Source organism: Phocoena phocoena, chromosome 13, assembly GCF_963924675.1.
Source record: "Phocoena phocoena chromosome 13, mPhoPho1.1, whole genome shotgun sequence".
Taxonomy (NCBI): domain Eukaryota; kingdom Metazoa; phylum Chordata; class Mammalia; order Artiodactyla; family Phocoenidae; genus Phocoena; species Phocoena phocoena.
The window spans coordinates 67,424,651-67,443,407 of record NC_089231.1 but is presented as its reverse complement, the minus strand read 5'-3'; the positions used below and the strand labels follow the sequence as shown (position 1 = coordinate 67,443,407).

Below are 18,757 nucleotides of genomic sequence, written 5' to 3'. Positions count from 1 at the left end.
CAGGCCTTCCTATTCCCTCTACACATCCTTCTTTTTTCCCAGCCCTATTTCTAGATGGCCCTCTCTCTGAGCTGCCCTCCCTCCCCCATCCCCCAACTCTAATTCAGTCCCACTCATCTTCTGAGGCCTCCTTCAGAATACCCTCTCATCTCTACAAAGCCTTTCCTAACCACTCCAGGAGCAGAACACAATCAGCACCTCATTACATTCCATACACATCTCTCTAGAGCCTGTGTTCCAGGCCCTGAATCTACAAAGTTGAATAAAATGTAGTCCCTGCCTTTAGGGAGGTCAATCTGGCAGAGGAGACAGATGGGTGAGTAAATAACTAGCGCACACAGAGGTGCTATCACAGAAAAACTAGAAGGGTAGAAGGTGCTAGGAGACTGCAAGAAGCCCTCAGGGTGGGGGTGGGGGGAGTTAGGGAAAGCTTTAAAGGGGAGCTGACTTTTGAGATGGTCCTTGAAGGGTGACAGGAAGTGGCCAGGGTAAGAAAGGGGAAAGAGCACATCAGGCAAAAGACTCAGTATGGGAAAGCACAAGTGAATGGAAAAGGGCCTGGCTTGTTTGGGGAATGTGAGCAGTCCAGTGGAGCGAGTCTGGCTTCCCCGCTCGACTGTCCACCCCACTGAGGCAGCATTCCACGAGAAGGTGCGCTCCTGGGGGACAGAGGCTCTGCCAATCACACTCTCCACAGTGTGTCCTGGCCCTAGAACAGAGCCTAGTACCTAGCTGGTGCTCAATAAATGTGTGTTGACAGATTTCATTTGCTTTGTGACCTCAGGCACTCTGAGTTTCAGTTTTCTCCCCACTGAGATGGGAATACTATCCTCTACCTTGAGATCAGATGGGAAAAGCACAAGCACAGAAAGTGCTTCATAAAGGGCACTCCCTCTCTGGCCTGATACCAGCTCTGGATCTTCTTTGAAGCCCAGCACAGGGCTGAGTTCAGATGTGCTTGATGATGGCCTTTTACAACATTATAATTCTATATTCAATTAACGTAATTGAATGTTTGTTATAACACTTACCAGGTACTTGCTATGGACCAGACATGGTGCTCAACACTTAAATTATTTCATTTAATCCTGACAACAAGCACATGAAATAGGTCCTCTAATTATCACCTCCTCCGGCTTCTGCAGATGAAGAAACTCAGGTTTTCAGCAAGCCAGTAACTATCCAATGTCCAGGGTGAGCAGAGGACAGCCCTGGGAGGTATATCTGGGCCCTGCTCTTCTGCTCTGTCACTCAACTCTGGCACTGACTGCTATCCACTAGGCTGGGTGAGCACAAGCTTTGCTCCCAGGGAGCTTGGAACTTAGTGACCTCAGAGCCATATACTGTGTGATGCTTGGCAAGTCACTTTACCACTCTAGGATTTGGTGTCTACCTCTGTAAAATGGAGATTATGATGATAATAACTATATCTCACAGAGTTAAATGAGGTGGTATTGGTGAAAGCATGGTCCACCATGCAGGCTCTTCTGCGAAATGGCATTACCATGTGATTATGCTGGGAGGTTGGAAGGGGTCACTCAGAGGCAGGACAGGAAGCCAAGGATGAAAGTCTACAAGGAACACAGGAGGGTGGTGGTAATTATGAAGCAAACTCTTACTCCTTCCCCAAGTGACTGCCACTACCCAAGAGGGCAGAGGCCCCGGGCAGTCCCTACACTTGCATGCTTTGAATTGAATCTTTCAGGAGACCCAATTTTGTTCTCACTTCTGCTTTATCTTCACAGACCAAGGAGAAGATCAGGCCCTCGCATCAGAGTCCTCAGAGTCACCTGAGGGCTCTGTTCCAAATGACTCTGAGGAACTGATTGGGGGATTCCCAACCTGCCCTGGCAGGACAGAAAGCTCCAGACCACAAGCAGAGTGGGATTGGCTCCCATTTTACCCCCAAGGTCCAAGGGTGCGTAGGCAGAGCACATGAGGAAGTCTGGATCTTCACACCCACACTGCCTTGTTCTCTCTCCATTATGCCAAAGGCCTGAAGTAAACCTTAGAGGATAATTCACACTAGAATTATAAGAGCCACCATGTACCACTGAACTCTTACTTCGTGGCATACACTGTGCTGGGTGCTTTACCAACATTTCCTCCCTTAATACTCATAACCATAACTGGCATGGGGCCAGTTCCCTCTCCCAATGCCACCACCTGGCCCATTTACAGACTCAGAGAGGTCACATGGCTAGAAAGTGACAGAGCCAGGACTTGAAGTCAGGTCTGCTGGTGTCTTGAACCCAGGATCTCCCAGGTCCAAATTTAGTTTCTCCTTTTTTGTGAAACCAAGACAGAGAGGAAAGGGAAATATACAGCATCCTCCAAAAGAGGCTGGCTAGGAAAGATGGCTTCTGGACACACAGAAGAGGAGGAACAAGAGTTTTCCATACTATGTTCCTGGGCCCCTTTCTACCCAGCTGCTCCTGCCTTATCTTGGGGTATATGTGAGGGGCTGTGTGTGGAGACCTGGGACAGGAAGTGTGCCATCCACTACAACAACTCAACAACAAAAACAACTCGAGAAGCCTACTAGGAAAAGTGTAGACACTTGGGGCTGGACTGAAAGTCCTAAGGCTGGGACAGGAAGAGGGAGGACAGGCCACACAGTGGCAACAAGCTTTGGTAAGATGGAAAATTGGGAAGAAGGAACCCTGGCTTCTAGGCACAATTCCATTACTCGTTCAGCTTAGGTTTCCTTGTCTGTAAACAGGGCAAAATAAAACTTACCCTACTGACTTCCCATTGCTCCTGTAAGGATTACTGCAAGGCAATGAGAAAGAAAGCACTTCGCAGAACAAAGAGCTAGACAAATCAAAGCATTCTTTGATTTGACTGCACTCCCAAAGACATGAGGGCCACTGGTCTGACAAAGGGAGGTCCTCTCATAAGAGGAACAGAGCATGCTGGAAACATTGGCCTTTTGGGCTGTGCCCTGACAACCCCTTGCACTTGTGTGGTACCTGATAAAAAACTTCTCAAAGCCCCTTTCATACTCCAAGGTCAGTCTCAGAATGTTAGAAGCAGAAGACCTCTTCAACATCACCCATTAAAACTATCTTAGTTTACATGCAGGGGAAACTGAGGTTTAGAAAGATTAAGGAACTTTCTCAAGGTCGCGGAGCTAGTTAGGGGCCCAGGGAAGCCCAGGACTCAGGTCTCCTGATCCCAGTTCAGCAGTGTTTGTTTACACATGCTCCTAATCCAGTTATCTCATTTGATCCTCACAATCCTTTTGTACACAGACCACATCTTTATCTACTGTTGAATGTCTGACTTCCCTGCTAGGCTCTAGGTCTTGGGATGGCAGGACCAAGTCCCCAGAGCCTAGCACATGGCTGCACACGTAGTATGTGCTGGATGAAAAGCAGGGAGCATTAGCCCCATGGTCAGGTGAGAGGACGTGCTTAAGTCACACACCACCAGGGGCAGTGGTGGAGCCGGCACTGGCACCTTGACTCCTGGGTTCAGAACCCTTTCCCATATTAGCCTAAATCCACATATCCAGCCAGAATCATCTCTGAGAAATGGCTGGTGGTGCCCCGAAGGGCTGAGGGGTTCACTTTCTCATAGGCACTGGACTTGCTTCCACCTCCCAGCTGAGGCACCAGCTCCAGGAACAGAATAAAGGTGAGATGAAGTCAGCCCTCAGCTGCCATCTGCCTCCCCTTGATCAGCTTAGGCTGTGCCTAAAAGCCCCAAACCTACCCTCCCCAGCTATATACGGCCCTAAGGTAGGCTTTCCAGGCCCTCAGGCCTTACTCCTCTCTCCTTGGAGAGGAGTCTAGCCCTTCTTGCAGCCTTCCTTGCCATCCAATATGTTTACTGGGCAGAGACCTCAAAGCTCAGTTCCACTCACCCCACCCCCTCCCAACCAGGCCAAACCCACTCTTACTGGAGAGAGACAAAGAAACCCTTGATGTGCCCTGAGCGTGCCAGCCATGCCAGGCACCTTGGGGAGCCCAGGGCTGTGACAAAGCAGAGTCAGCAGCAGCCCACTGTCCGCTTCAAAAGAAGGCCACAGATGGCCTTCCTTCCCTGTGGTCAGGAGGCCCTGGAATGGCTAGGGCCACTTCAGCTTGGCCAAAGCCTTCCCAGTTCCCCTCAGGCCACACAGCCAATCAGGCACCAAGCCCTACTTGCTGACCTCTTCATCCTTATAGCTCCAGGACTCTTCCAGGCCTCTCTACAGCCCTTTTGGGCTGTCCCAACCTCTCCCAACTGCTCTCACTGCCTGTGGCCCAGCTCCTCTTTATGCCATCTTCCATGCCAGCACCAGACTGACCTTGATGAAACACAGGAGGCCTCAGTCTGACATTCAAGGCTAGTCACAGTCTGCCCAACCTACTTTGCTACCCTCCCCTTGCTTCACGTCATCCTCCCGCCTCCCATTCTTCTTGTCACCTCTTGGCACACCACATTTCTCAAACAGCTGGCTTCTGGGGGGACTCTGCACACGGGTCCCCCTCCCATACAACAGAATGGCCTTCCTTGCTCCTTCTCAGGACTGGATCAAATGCCACTTCTTTTCTCTGGGCTCCTATGGATGGAGCTTGCTGCTTCTTCTTCCTATATATTCCCAGAGCAACCACATGCCTCCATTACAGGTTTTATTGCTCAACATTGTAATGATTTGGTTGTGCTTCTATTTTCCAACCAGTCTGTGAATGCTTTGAGGGCAACAAGACACAGATGTCTTGATCAACTCTGTATCCTTAGTCCCTGTCACAGAGGCTGGTAGAGTAGGGGCTCAATAAATGTTTGATAAATAAACTCACTGCTAAGATGGATAAACTGGTGAAAGTAAAGACTTGGCTTTCTCTCCCAGGCTCCTGAGTCTGCTGCCTACTTCCCTACATGAAGAGCAGAGAAGAGGTAAGCTGTGCCAGCCTCTGAGGAACTGGACAGAGCATGGAATAGAGTAGGGTGGGGTGGGATAGAGAAGGGAAAGAGAACGATGAATAAAGGAAAGCCTAAGTTGGCAGCTTCCCTAAAATCCTGGAAAGGGGGCTTCTAAGCAGGTCAAGCATCAGGAGAGTTGGTTTGCCAGTAGAGCAGCCAGGAGTTTTCTCCCTGCCAGGGTCTCCCTCCCTGGGCCCAGGATAGCAGCAGATTTGCCAGGGGCAGACAAAGCAGCTAAAGGAGGCCTCTTCCCCGTCAGGTGTGCTGCCAGCAGGATAAAGAGAGTGATCAGCTAGGACACTGACAATGGGTGGATGACGACTGGGTTCTGCTCTGGTGGGCAATGCATCCTGGCCTGAGGTTCAACTGGCTTGGAGTGAGGGAGAGAATGGGCAGGTCCACATAGCTGTGGTAGCAATGGACTGAGAGTCAGAAGATCTGGGATCCCTCCCAAATCTGGCTCCACTGTTAACTAACTGCAAGGCTTCTCCAAGCCTCAGATTTCTCACCTGTACGGGGTGCATAATCCCTGCCTTACCTACAAAGAAACACTCCTTCCAAAAGGCACACACTGGATATCAAAGTCAGATGGTCATTACGCAGTATTTTGGGGTCAAGAGCAGTGTAGACTCTGGCCTATGGGAGGGCTAGAACAGGCCTGATCTGGCCAGGCTTCCAGGGCCTCCCCAAGGATCTTCACTGGGTCTTTCTCTGGTCTGGCTGGCCATGGACTTCGACTGTACTGAGAGACCTGCCTTGCCTTCCACACTGGGATGGGGAGGTAGCCAGGTTCCTGCTAACTGCTGCTCTGGGTGTGGGGGTCTCAGGGACTGGTGAGCACCTGGCGCCCCGCCGGCTTCCACCTTAGCAAGGTTGTCACTGGATTCAGTGTCGAGAAACAGGTTCTAGCCCCAGTTCTTCCATTTACCAGCTGGCAAGCCTTGGGCGCTTTCTTCTTAGAACTTCAGTGTACTCATCTACAAAATGGGATAACCACCCCTCTCAGGGGAACGTAAGGGTTCACCATGGGTTAGGGTTCCCTCCTGCCCACAGTGGATGGACCTCACTGACACTCATCATCACAGCCAGAGATGGAAAGTAGGAAATGAAAAGACAGGACCGCTAGCTACTCCAGTCTCTATGAGGAGGTAGAACATTCACTGAGCATTCATTGACAACACCTATGGTGTTGTCAGGCTCTTTTCAAACATCAGTTCATTTAAACCTTACAACAACCCTGCAAAGTCAGTATTATCATAACCATTTCACAGTGAGAAACTGAGGCTCATAAAAGTGAAGCAATATGTCCAAGGTCACACAAACAGCCAGACTTCAGAGCTTAGGTGAGGAGGGAGCACAAAGCACCTTCTTTTCCCACCGCAGTGTAAACAGATTGCAAGGCTGAACTAGAGCCAGGCCTCACTGGCCCCCTGAAGGTCCTATTTCAGACCCAGATGCTGGGAGGACAAAACATCAAGCAGGTCCCACCGCTTTATCTCTTTCCCACAGCTTAGGATTTCCTAGCAGGCGGACACCCAGGCACCTTCCCAGGGCAGCAGCTAGTGTGCTGGCCCCCTCTTTCACCAAGTCAAGTCTTGTCTGAGGCCCTAGAACACCCACAGGGCTACCAAACCGGATTTTCTTCTGAAACTGGAGGAAGAGAAGGAGGAGAGAAAATGAAGGATCTGTGGTCCAGAGTCATAGACCGGGGCTCCACATGTGCAGCTGTCTCTTTCCAGATGGGCTACCCAGGGACCACTCCACTGCCAGCTCCACGCTCTCCTGGAAACTGTAATAGCTCAAGAAAAGAGGATGTTCTGAACTTACAAACTGGAGAAGGTAGTGGAAAAGCAGGGAGGCAGGGCCTGGCCTGTCAGGAGGGCCCTGGCCCAACAATAACTGGCACAGACCAAACTATCAGGATGTCAATTAAGCCAGTTCTAAGATTTCCAAAGTCATAGGGCTGCCATAGTTGGCTATGAGTAGTGGAGGGCCCAGGGGACAGGGGAACTGAATCAGCAAAAGACAATATTGCTGTTCCAGATGTTTCTCCCTGGGCCCAGTTCAGATCCCTCTCTCCCCTAACAGGAAGCCAACACCCACGGGACCCCAGAGAGCATAGCTCCTCACCTTATCTGGCCTGAAGCACTGAGCAGACTGAAGCTGGGTGGGAAACTCCAGCTTCAGGAGGCCAGTCCTGGCAATCACATAGGAAAAGGAAAGGGAGGTCAGGGATCCACCCTTCTCAGGCCATCTTGCTCAGGCCAGAGACCTGGTATCCAACTGATATCCTTCTTTCCCCTCCTGACCAAGTCCTCTTTGCTGCAAAAGGGACCCCCCACCCCCCCACAAACAGGTCTGCTCTTCCTACCCCGAAGTGATAGGAATGGTAACATCACTCCTCCCACCCTTCCCTGCTGAGGATACTTCTTTCTCCTCCTCTGGTCCTTCCTGGGCTTCAACAACTAGCTCAGTTGCCAGCCAAGCCAAAAGAACTAATGCTGCCAGCACTCCTGTCTGTGCCCATGCCACCACAGGGTCCTTCACTGGCTGGCTACTTTCTTGCTTCTCCCCACTCACTGGCTACTGCTCAAGGGCAGGCAGGGACCATCGTGGGCCCAGCAAAGGTTCCCTGTAGAGTAGGCTCAAAAGACAGACAAGGTGGGACTTCCCTGGTAGTGCAGTGGTTAAGAATCCGCCTGCCAATGCAGGGGACACGGGTTCGAGCCCTGGTCTGGGAAGATCCCACATGCTGCGGAGCAACTAAGCCCGCGAGCCACAACTACTGAGCCTGCATGCTGCAACTACTGAAGTCTGCATGCTCTAGAGCCCGTGCTCCACACAAGAGAAGCTACTGCAATGAGAAGCCCACGCATCACAACAAAGAGTAGCCCCACCCGGATCACCATAACTAGAGAGAGCCCACAGGCAGCAGCAAGGAAGACCAAACACAGCCAAAAAAAGAAAAAAGAAAAAAAAAAGATGGACAAGGTGAAGTAGAAAAGGCCTAGGGCTGGAAATCAGGAGTTCTGGGTTTAATTCCTGGTTTTGCTCCTAATTGACCGAAGAGGTGAGGTTAATCACTTCTCTTAGGCCTCAGTTTACCTATCCATATGAAAATGGCCATCTCTAAGCTCACTTTCAGCTTCCTGATTTGAAATGTGTGCCGGTAAATGTCACTCAATAAATAAATATTAATTGAGCATTTACTTCTCTGCAGGCCTGAGGAAAAAGTGAATAAGCCTGGTCCCAGGGAATTCCCTGCCAGTCCAGTAGTTAGGACTCCACACTTTCACTGCTGAGGGCCTGGGTTCAATCCCTGGTCAGGAAACTAAGATCCAACAAGCCGCAGCTCCCCCGCAAAAAAAAAAAAGCCTGGTTCCAGTCCTGAAGCTCATCAGTCTAATGAAGTGGTAATGACAACACAGCCTTATCCTTGCTGGGCCATCCCTGTTAGCCTCCCACACTGCTGAGGGAGTCAAAAGTGCTGACCTGAGCCAGGGAAGGTGAGGGCAGACAGGTTCTTCTGGGAACCTTCTATTCTACCTGTCCAGCACTCGATTTACTGCTGGGGCCATATGCCATATTAATGGGTGGTAAAGGCAGTGGAAATGGTCCTGACTGGGGAGTCAGAAACCCTGGGTTCAAGTCCTGGTTCTGACACTAATGTGCTGTGTGATGTTTCTTTTTTTAATTTATTCATTTTTGGCTGCGTTGAGTCCTCGTTGCTGTGCGTGGGCTTTTTCTAGTTGTGGCGAGCGGGGGCTACTCTTCATTTTGGTGCGCAGGCTTCTCGTTGTGGTGGCTTCTCTTGTTGCGTGCGGAGCACGGGCTCTAGGTGCACAAGCTTCAGTAGTTGTGGCACGTGGGCTCAGTAGTTGTGACTCGCGGGCCCTAAAGCACAGGCTCAGTAGTTGTGGCACATGGGCTTAGTTGCTCTGCGGCATGTGGGATCTTCCTGGACCAGGGCTCAAACCCGTGTCCTCTGCATTGGCAGGCGAATTCTTAACCACTTGCACCACCAGGGAAGCCCTGTGCTATGTGATCTGAAGCAAGTTATTCTCTTCTCTGGACCTCAGTTTCCTCATCTGTATAATAAGTTAGGGTTAAGCTGGTCAAACTTGTAAGATCCCTTCCAGCGTTAACAGTCTATGATTTTACGATCTACTCATGCCAGGTACCTAGCAATCACCTGAGTGGGGTAGCTTCTGATCTGCTTTCTTCCCCCATCCCCCTAACCCCTGGCAACTGCCAAAACTGATAGTCTTGAGACAACCTTTGGCCCAGGATGGCTGAAACAGACCTTTAATCTGGAGCCAGAGTCCCTGCCATCTCCACTGCAGCCATCAGTGCTAATGTTTCACTTCTCTGGGATAGCACATGGTCTCCTAGCTCTCAACCACGAGACTGGGTTCAGGGCAGTCACCCTGAAACTTCGCATAACTTCCTCTTTTACGGCCTTGAGCAGGGACTTACTTTTGGTTTTTTTTGAACAACAATATAAACTATACAGGGAACATCCAAGCTTTCAGACACCAGAGATTTTAGGTTGACCAACAGGGTCAAGAAAGTGAGGTAGGCAGAGAGGAAGGGATGTGGAATCCCACCTCAGCCCCAGCGCTACAGACACCAATTATGCAGACGATGTCATTGGTTTGCGGTTGGAGGGTGGGAAAGACAGATGTCTGGCTGCTTGGCTGGGGACTACAGCCAAAGGGAGGTGCTTCCACTGGGGCCTCTCTGTCCACAAATACCAGAGGTACGCCCTCATTTTCTCATCAATTTTCAGACCCTTAGAAGGAAAAGAAAGGAAACAACATTTTCCTGGGCCACTACTTGAGCCAGGCATTATGCTAGGCACCTTCGAATACTTGATCTTATTTAATCCCCACAGTAATCTTGGGAGTAGGTATTACTGTTTCCCTTTACAGTGAGGAAGCAGCCTCAGAGATTTAGGAACTTGCCCAAGGTCACAAAGCCAGCAAGAGTGATTTCTTCCTAAATCTGGCCTTTTTCCACTATATCACACTGCTCTGTACCCTGATACCTGGTTAACTCCCTGATAAGCATGGAGTACGAATTCTTATCTCCCAGAATTCACCAGCAAATCTGAGCTCTTCCTTCCAAGCACCCACAAATGCAACTGGGAACTCCTTTCCCACTTTTCTAGACCTCATGTCTCCCAGGACCCTGATCCCTGGTGTCTGCTCTCCAATTCAAAAATATACCCTAAGTACCCTTTGGGTTCTCACAAGCTAATCCTTGGGGAGCTGTGACAAAGCTGCAAGTCAGGGTGAAGGATCAGAATAAGGGGTGCTCTCTGAGTCCTGGACTGGACTAGCCTTAGCTTGCTGTGAGCAAGTGGGAAGAGGCTGGAGGAGAGAGATCCAGTGGGTAAAAGAGAACTCTCCTTAGGGGAGGGGCCTGCATTTTTCTCCAACTCTCCAAAGGAGAAGGAGGCCTGGTGCATGTGAGGCTTTGGGACTGCGGAAAATCCCAGAAGGGACCTTTATGGGGTGTGGGGTGGGGATCTTACAGATGGTTAAGGCTCTTCCATAAGTCATAAGAGAGCCTGATAGGACAGCTGGGATGGGAATGGGGTCTAGAGTCCATCTTTCCCAAGGGCATCACCAGCCCATACATACGATCTCTGTGAGGACTGGACTCAGGGAGTTCTGTGGGGGCAGAATGTGGCTGCTCAGCTTACCCCGCTTGGAGGGAAGTTGCTGCTCCACTGCCTCACATTGCTCTGCCTGCCAGCTGGGTGCCTGGGTGTGGGAGATCTGGGTGTGCTATGAGCAGGGACCCTGCTGTCTCCCTGCCTGCCCCACAGTCTGCATTTGGAGAGGAGGTGCATGTTTCCACAGCATACACAGAGACAGCTGACAGTCTGTCCTAGAGGTGAGGTACCATCATCCTGTGGGTACTGGGAAGGGGCAGTGCCTGCCCACCTGTTGCTGGTGACAGGGAGAAACCTGCCTCTGAGGGGGGAGAGGGGGGCACTCTCTGACCCTTCCATGAGGGGAAGGGACTGTCTGTCCCAAGCTGACCAATGTCAATTCATCCAGAGGTCCGTGTGTCTTGAGGTGAGGGTCAGTCTGTCCCGGAGTGCGGTGGATGCAGGGCAGCCCGTCCCTCTGAAGTCTGCCTAAGGTGTCTCCCTGAAGTGGGGGTAGTGGGGTGCTGAGACAAGGGCATCTGTGGGTCTTGTGGGAGGCTGGGTATGGAGAATAGCAGCCTGCTGGGGGAGGGGCGGCCACTTGTGAGCCTGTCAGGGGCTGGCTGACTCAGCCAGCCCTAAGGCGAGGGTGGCAGCGCTGGGGTTGGGACAGGTATCTGTCGACCAGCCCGCACTGGTGAGGAGAGCCCTGTCGGCCCTTCCTAGGGGTGGGTCAGTCCGGCTGGGGGGGAGGTGGGGGTGGGGCAAGGGAGACAAGGGGTCGGTTGTTCCTGGTTGGAAGGGAGACGTGTCTGTCCTTTCTGAGAGCGGTTTTGTCCGCGTCGAGGACCCCCCGTGGGTCCCGCCCCCGGCCGCCGGTCCCCCGGCTCCGAGCCCCGGAGATACTCACGCGCCCTCGGCGCCCTGCGAGCCCACGATGAAGCCGAACTTGTCGATGCGGCGCTCGGTAAAGCCGTTGGCCTCTGAATCGGAGCCCAAAGAGCTGAGTTCGTCGGCGGTTGCGGCGTCGGGTCCCGGGGCCAAGCTCTCCCGGGTCCCCGACAGGTTCCCCCCGGCTGCAGGCGCGCGCGGCCCGTTCTCTCCGTGGCTCTTCGCCATCCCGGCCGCGCCCGCCGCCTCAGCCTCAGCGGCCACCTCAGCCACCTCAGCCGCCCGACCTCCGCCGACGCCACCGACGCCCCGCCCATGAGCCGCGCCCATTGGTCGCCACAATGCTGGGGGCGGGGCCCTAGGCCTTCCCTGGCACCTCCTCCCCCCCCATGCCCAATGGGCGCCGCAGACCCCGGGACCCGCCCACCTCCCCCAGGCTGGCGCCAACAGGCCCGACGTGAGGGGGCGGGGCAGCCGTCACCCGAAGCCCTCCCCCCTGGGCTGCCAATCACTAGAACACCTGAAAAAGCTGCTCGGGCCTTTCCGGGTTAGCCCGGGCCTGGTCCGACACCTGCCGCGCTGCCCAGGCCGAGACCGAGGGCTCCCACTAGGAATTCCGCCTCTGCCTCCTGAACCCCCACACTCCTCGCGAGACCCTAGGGACGTGGGTGGGGATTCTCCTCCCATTCATTTATGAGGAGCTCTGAGGAGACGCGGGATGGGTCCGGGGACACGCCCAGGGAAACTCGGCGGCTTAAAGACCTAGGCTGAGCTAGAAGTTCAGCAGCCCCTTCCTTCCCCCTGCTCACTGTTTCTGGGGCTTTAGAGAGGCCTAATTAGTAAGATTAATGACCAACGACTATTGAGCTACTCGCTGCCCCGAGTTCTACCTACTTTTTCTAATTTTTATTTTTCCAACAGCTTTATTGAGATATAATTAACATACCATAAAAATCGCCCGTTTAAAGTGTATAATTGTTTTAAGCATATTTATAGTTGTGCAACCATCCCCATTATCTAGTTTTAGAACATCTTCATCACCCCAAAAAGAAATTCCTATCTTTACCAGTCACTCCCCATCCTTCCTCCCCCAGTCCCTGGCAACCACTAAAATTTCTGTCTCCATAGTTTCGCTTTTTCTGGACATTTCATATTAATGGAGTCATACAGTATTTGGCCTTTGTGTCTGGCTTCTTCCACCTCGCATGTTTTCAAAGTTCATCCATGTTGTAGCACGTATCAGTTACCTCCATTCCTTTTTGGGGCCAAAAACCATTCCATTGTATGGACATATTACAGTTCATCTATTAATCTGTAGATGGACATCTGGGCTGTTTCTACCTTGTAGTGATTGTAAATAGTGCTGCTATAAACATTTGGGTAGAAGCTTTCGTGTGTACATTTATCTTCATTTCTCTTGGGTAAATAGCTAGGAGTGGGAATTGCTGGGTCTTTAACCTTTTCAGGAACTGGCAAGCTGTTTTCCAAATTGGTCACACCAACTCTTATAATCTTTTAGGAAGGAGGTAGATACTATTTTTAGTCCCACTTTACAATTAAACTGAGGTGCAGGGAAGTGATGTCAGCTGCCTGAAGTCCCAGAACTAGTTTGTGGCAGAGCCAGGATTTGAACCTAGCTCTTACCAACATTTTCTATTGGGAAGCATAGGCCAATTGTATCTAGACTTAGCTCCCAGCAGCCTACTTCTGACCCCATGGATTATCAACTCATGGAGTCATAATGATAGCTCCTCACTTAGGTCCAGCACTTTTTGGCTCTTAAGTCACAACCATGTTGTCATCTGACACTCCCCTGTAGACCTATCAGGAGACAGGCCCAGAGAGGGGAAGGGACTAGAAGAGCCAGGCCTGAGCTGCAGAGCCTGGGACAGGTTGCTAAGGGGCCCAAAGCAGCCCTAAGAAGGGAGGTCTTAAGCCCTGAGTGATCTCACCAGCCGTTTCCTTAATGCCATGTGGCCCAGACATTCTTAAAGACTTCACTGTGCAGTCTTGACATTCCATAGGCTTCTGTTTTCCATAAACAGGGCAACAGCAGACACATGCTATTTTGGTCTTAAACTCTCAGTCTGGGAGGACGTGTTCCACCTCTACAGTAGTTCCAGAGTGGTGGGCTCTTAGTCCCAGCTCCCAGGAAGGACAGAGTAGGCCTCGCAACAGGGTGTGGGCCTATCCCAGGGAAGGGAGAAAGAGGAGTCAGACGCACATGGATCAGATGTGAAGCACCAAGCCTGACAAAGTACCCACAACCCTTTGACTATAATTCTGGTTCTAGGCTCATATCCCAAACACGTTCAGCTCTGTGAGGCACATGTACAGTGATGTTCACTCCAGGGGTATCTGGGGTGGGGATGGAGGAGCAGGCCAGAAGCATCCAGGTATCCTTCCTTGGGAGACTGGATAGATATTGACCTCAAGTTAAGGCCTTGATGCTCCAGCTTCTGATTTTCTTACGTAAGACCACCCAGGGGAATTCCCTGGTGGTCCAGTGGTTACAACTCAGCACTTTAGAATTCTGCAAGCCACACGGGGGATGTGGCCAAAAAAAACCCCACCACCCAGGATTCAAATCTCTGCTGTCACTGTGTGACCTTGAGCAAATCACTTCTCTCTGAGCTCATTTCCTTATTTGCAAAATGAAAATGATGAAAAAATATCTCCTTGGAGTTGTTGTTCTGAGACTTTTAGTGTGATGGTACATGGTAAACATCTGGCACATGGAGATTCCCAGTAAATGGTAGCCAGAAGTGGTGGCATTTGTAGTTTGCCAAGCACTAGCAAATTCATTATTGTCTTGAGTGTCTCCCACCACAGCCTGTGGCTGCAGCAGGGGAATTTTCCAAATTTAACTATTGGCACATTGCTTGGGAGACTTCGCTTCATGGCTCTGCCCCTCAATAACTGGATGTTCTTATGCAAAACTGTTTAGCTTCTCAGACCCTTTCCTCTTCTGAAAAATAGGAATGTCAGTAATTACTTGAAGAGTCAAGCTTCCAGCACACAGTAGATACTTAATAAATGTTAGCTCTTTACACTTCAAAATCCAGAGCTCTTTAACTTATTTGATGTTACCCTAGTAACCCCTGGGGGAAGGGGTGGGCAGAGGTGAGGGCAGAAGGAAATGAGGAAGCCTCTGTGCAGGGATCTGGGAGAAGGATGTATGGGAAGCAGGGCAGCAAGTGCAAAGCCCTTGAAAGGGAAGCAGGCTCAGAAGATGGTGTAGTTAGACTGGAGAAAGAAAGCAGAAATGAATGAATGAATGAATGAATGGTCCAAAGGAATGCCCTACAGAATCACATGGTTCACTGGAGTATAAAATAAGAGGCCTTTGGCAATGCTGTGAAACATCCTGGTAGACTGGCTGTTGTAAATGTTCTTTTGAGGATGAGATGCTTGGCCAGGGCTACAGCAATGTGTTGAAAAACTCGAGTCTCGGGGCTTCCCTAGTGGCACAGTGGTTGAGAGTCCGCCTGCCGATGTAGGGGACATGGGTTCGTGCCCCGGTCCAGGAGGATCCCACATGCCGCGGAGCAGCTGGGCCCGTGAGCCATGGCCGCTGAGCCTGCGCATCCAGAGCCTGTGCTCTGCAATGGGAGAGGCCACAACACTGAGAGACCCGCGTACCGCAAAAAAAAAAAAAACCAAAACTCGAGTCTCATCCTACTGGGGTCATTCCTAGAAGTTTTGCCTCAGGCCCTAACACGAGTCCCTGCACAGTCCCCTCTCCTGGATCCTGGAATGTGCTTGGGAAATCTGTCAGTGTTCGCCAGGAGCAGACAGAGGTCCAGATATCAGCCTTTATCCATAATGAGAGCAGAGCTGAGGTTCAGAAGGTACGTAGCTGGTGCCCAGGAACCTATGAAAAGTAGGCAAACTATAAAGCTTCTTTATCCCTACACTGAGGATAACAGTTAAGAATCTTTTGGTAAGTGGCAGAGAACACAACTCAAATGGGTTTAACCCAAAACTGCACTTAGTGGGTCCCAGAGCTTAAAAACATTCACAGGTACATAAGCTTCAGGAGCAGTTTGATCCAGAGACTGTCACCAAGGATATTAGCCTTGTTTTCCCTTTTTCTTTGTCTTTTCCTGTGGTTGCTTTATCCTCAAGCTACAGCCCCTCATGGCAGCAGCTCCAGGTTCACATGCTTCCTCCATCCATACATACAATGGATGACTCTTCTGGTAGCTTCTGCTCCATGGTGGGGAGGCTGTATTCCTTCACTCCATAAGAGGACACATGCCTATCCCTAATCTAATCATCCCCACAGCTCAGAGCTAGGGAACACAGACTTGCTTAACTGAACTTAGCTTAAGGCAACAGTAGTACCTTCTCGTAATATGATAAAGAACAGGAGTGTAACTTGTCCTGCTTCGAGATTGTATGACCCAGGGTACCTAGAATTAATTACATGTATTTTTAAAATAAAACAATGTACATACAGTTAAGATCAAATCCCCAAATCAGTTAAAAATCTGAACTTTAAGAACTTACATTTCACTTTTATTTTTAAAAAGTAACTTTTAAGAATCTTAAATACTAACTCATGTACTTTTTATTATTTTTAAATAAATTTATTTTTGGCTGCATCAGGTCTTCACTGCTGCACGTGGGCTTTCTCTAGTTGCAGTGAGCAGGGACTACTCTTCGTTGTGGTGAGTGGGCTTCTCATTGCGGAGTACAGGCTCTAGGCATACGGGCTTCAGTAGTTGTGGCACGTGGGCTCAGTAGTTGTGGCTCATGTGCTCTAGAACGCAGGCTCAGTAGTTGTGGCGCACGGGCTTAGCTGCTCCGCGGCACGTGGGATCTTCCCAGACCAGGGCTCAAACCCGTGTCCCCTGCACTGGCAGGCGGATTCTTAACCACCGCGCCACTAGGGAAGCCCCTCATGCATTTTTAAACATGAGCTATATTGTACTTTTTTACCTTTTTGATTTTTGCATTATAAGGATAAATGAAATATTATCTGTAAAGATTGCTATAATTACAGTATATCACATATTTCAAGTATCCTAATATAACTTTTGTACACATTCTCTTAATACAATATGTAGTTTTAAAACGTGAAATGGGTCTAATCATTAGTAGCCTCCTCTGGACTACATGGTAATAAGTGCTCATTTCAAGCAGCTGGTGGAACTGAAAGTGAAATTTCTTAATGTCTACTCCTCCTAGAGTCCTCTTCATGCAAGTCTTTAAAATTACAGTGAGCCTGAAAGCACCAAGACATGCCCGGTTTTCCCAGCAATCTCACAACAGGAGCATTTCTCCCCATTTCGCAGTCTGGTCTGGCAAAGTGGTGAGGACAGTGTGGTCACCAGGCATAGAAGAGCTGCTCTGGCCTTCCAGAGCCCTCACTGGACTTGGGTATCCACCTTATCTAAAAAAATGGGCCAGATAATCCTCAGAGGAATGCAATGAGAATCAGAAAAACTGTGCAAGCAAGGCGATGCCTACACGCTGCGGGTTCTAAACAAGAAGTGCAGAGCACTGGGCTGCACGCTGGGCCTGCAGCCACTGACGATCGCAAAGCTGGTTTGGTCAATGGGTCTTTGCAACTGAGTGAGCCAGGACAGATGTTCATTCAGGAACTCCAGGAAGCTGAGATTGGGCCCCAGAGAGCAGCTCAAAGGACCCATTCACTCACATTCCACCCAGCAGCATTCCTGGCCTCCAGTCGCAGCCTCAGTCATGGAAGGCCGGTGAGATCTGCCAACCTGTGAAGGAGAGATTGGCCCCAGAGCCAATCCTAGGAAGAAAGAAGAGCCTGGAATACGGGACTCCCCCAGCTCTACTGACCCCTTTCCCTCTTGGAACAAGACCCAGGGGGTGTTCAGGGGATTTCTGGTGTTAGCCGGGGAAAAGCAACCAGCAGTGGGCTCACTTCAGGCACCCAAACCTTGGAGCTTCAGGAAGCCAAATTTCAGCCCTGGCCCCTAGGGGAAACTTCTAGCTACCAGGCGGGAAGCAAATGTCAGAGTGAGGAATAACATCCCACTGACCAAGTTTAAAATGTGAGCAGTTTGTAAAGGAGCCACATAACTGGCACTGCAGAAGGGCCACTTGAGCCCTAGGTCTAGAGTTGGAAACTTTGAGCTTGGTGAGGGGGTGGAGGGGATGGTGACTAGAATACTGTGACCTTGGGAATGGCCTCACCCCTCTGGGCCTGGAAGATGACTGCACAGGATGAAATGGAAGGACTGCAAAGAAAAGGCACTAGGAAGTCTCAGGGGATAAACACATGAGATCTTCAGAATGAAATCAACTTTAGGTTTAAAACCAGGAAATGGTTATCAACAGGCTCTCACCTTCCTCCCTGTGAACGCCCACCCACAGCAGCACCTACTCCCTGTGACAGCACAACTCCAAAAATAACAGCCTGTGTCTGGCCCTTACTAGGGGGCAAGGACTGACAAGTGTTTTGCACACATTCTCTTTTTATCTTCTTACTGTGTGACTGTGGGCATGTGATTCAGAATCTCTGTGCCTCAGTTTACTCAAGTGTAAAACAGGAACACCCACATCAGGATTACATGAGTTAGGGAGTTCCCTGGTGGCCTAGTGGTTAGGATTTCAGGCTTTCACTGCCATGGCCTGGGTTTAATCCCTGGTCAGGGAACTGATCTCCTGTAAGCCACATAGTGCAACCAAAAAAAATAAAAATAAAAATTTACATGAGTTAAAATTGATAAAGTGCTTAAAACAATAAGGAGTAGTTGGCTAAATTTTATAAAGTTCTTAAAATAGTTCATGGTCTTGGCACAATGAAGTATTTTAAAAATAAACACATTTTTTTAAAAAAAACCTCATCATAGGGCTTCCCTGGTGGCTCAGTGGTTGAGAGTCCGCCTGCCGACGCAGGGGACGCGGGTTCATGCCCCAGTCTGGGAAGATCCCACATGCCGCGGAGCGGCTGGGCCCGTGAGCCATGGCCGCTGAGCCTGCACATCTGGAGCCTGCGCATCCGGAGCCTGTGCTCCGCAACGGGAGAGGCCACAACAGTGAGAGGCCCGCATAGCGCAAAAAAAAAACAAACAAACAAACAAAAAACCTCATCATATACTTGTGCTCACTCAGGATAAGCAACCTGCCCGAGGTCACTTATCAGGTGATGATGAGTGATCCCTGGCCTGCAGGAAACTGCCACCCTCTAGTCTCAACTGCATGCTGCCCACTGACCTAGGAACTGCATCCCATCTGTCTATGTTCTTTCGTGGTCCTGGCATGTGGAAGGCATGTTATACGTATTAGTCTGTTATACATACAGGGCTATGCCTT

At 50.4% G+C, this 18,757-nt stretch overlaps 1 protein-coding gene across 2 annotated transcripts in view; it reads right to left on the bottom strand.

The window, feature by feature from the left end:
• Positions 1-11,746, bottom strand: part of TBC1D10A (TBC1 domain family member 10A) — a 30,360-nt gene extending 18,614 nt beyond the window's left edge. The window contains exon 1 of one of the 2 annotated variants that reach the window (XM_065889625.1): positions 11,481-11,746. In XM_065889625.1, the coding sequence (XP_065745697.1) occupies positions 11,481-11,689 (209 nt within the window). In that variant the 5' untranslated portion in view covers positions 11,690-11,746. The remainder of the gene's footprint in view (positions 1-11,480) is intronic. The other variant, XM_065889624.1, reaches the window with a different exon arrangement.
• Between the last annotated feature and the right edge of the window lie 7,011 nt (positions 11,747-18,757).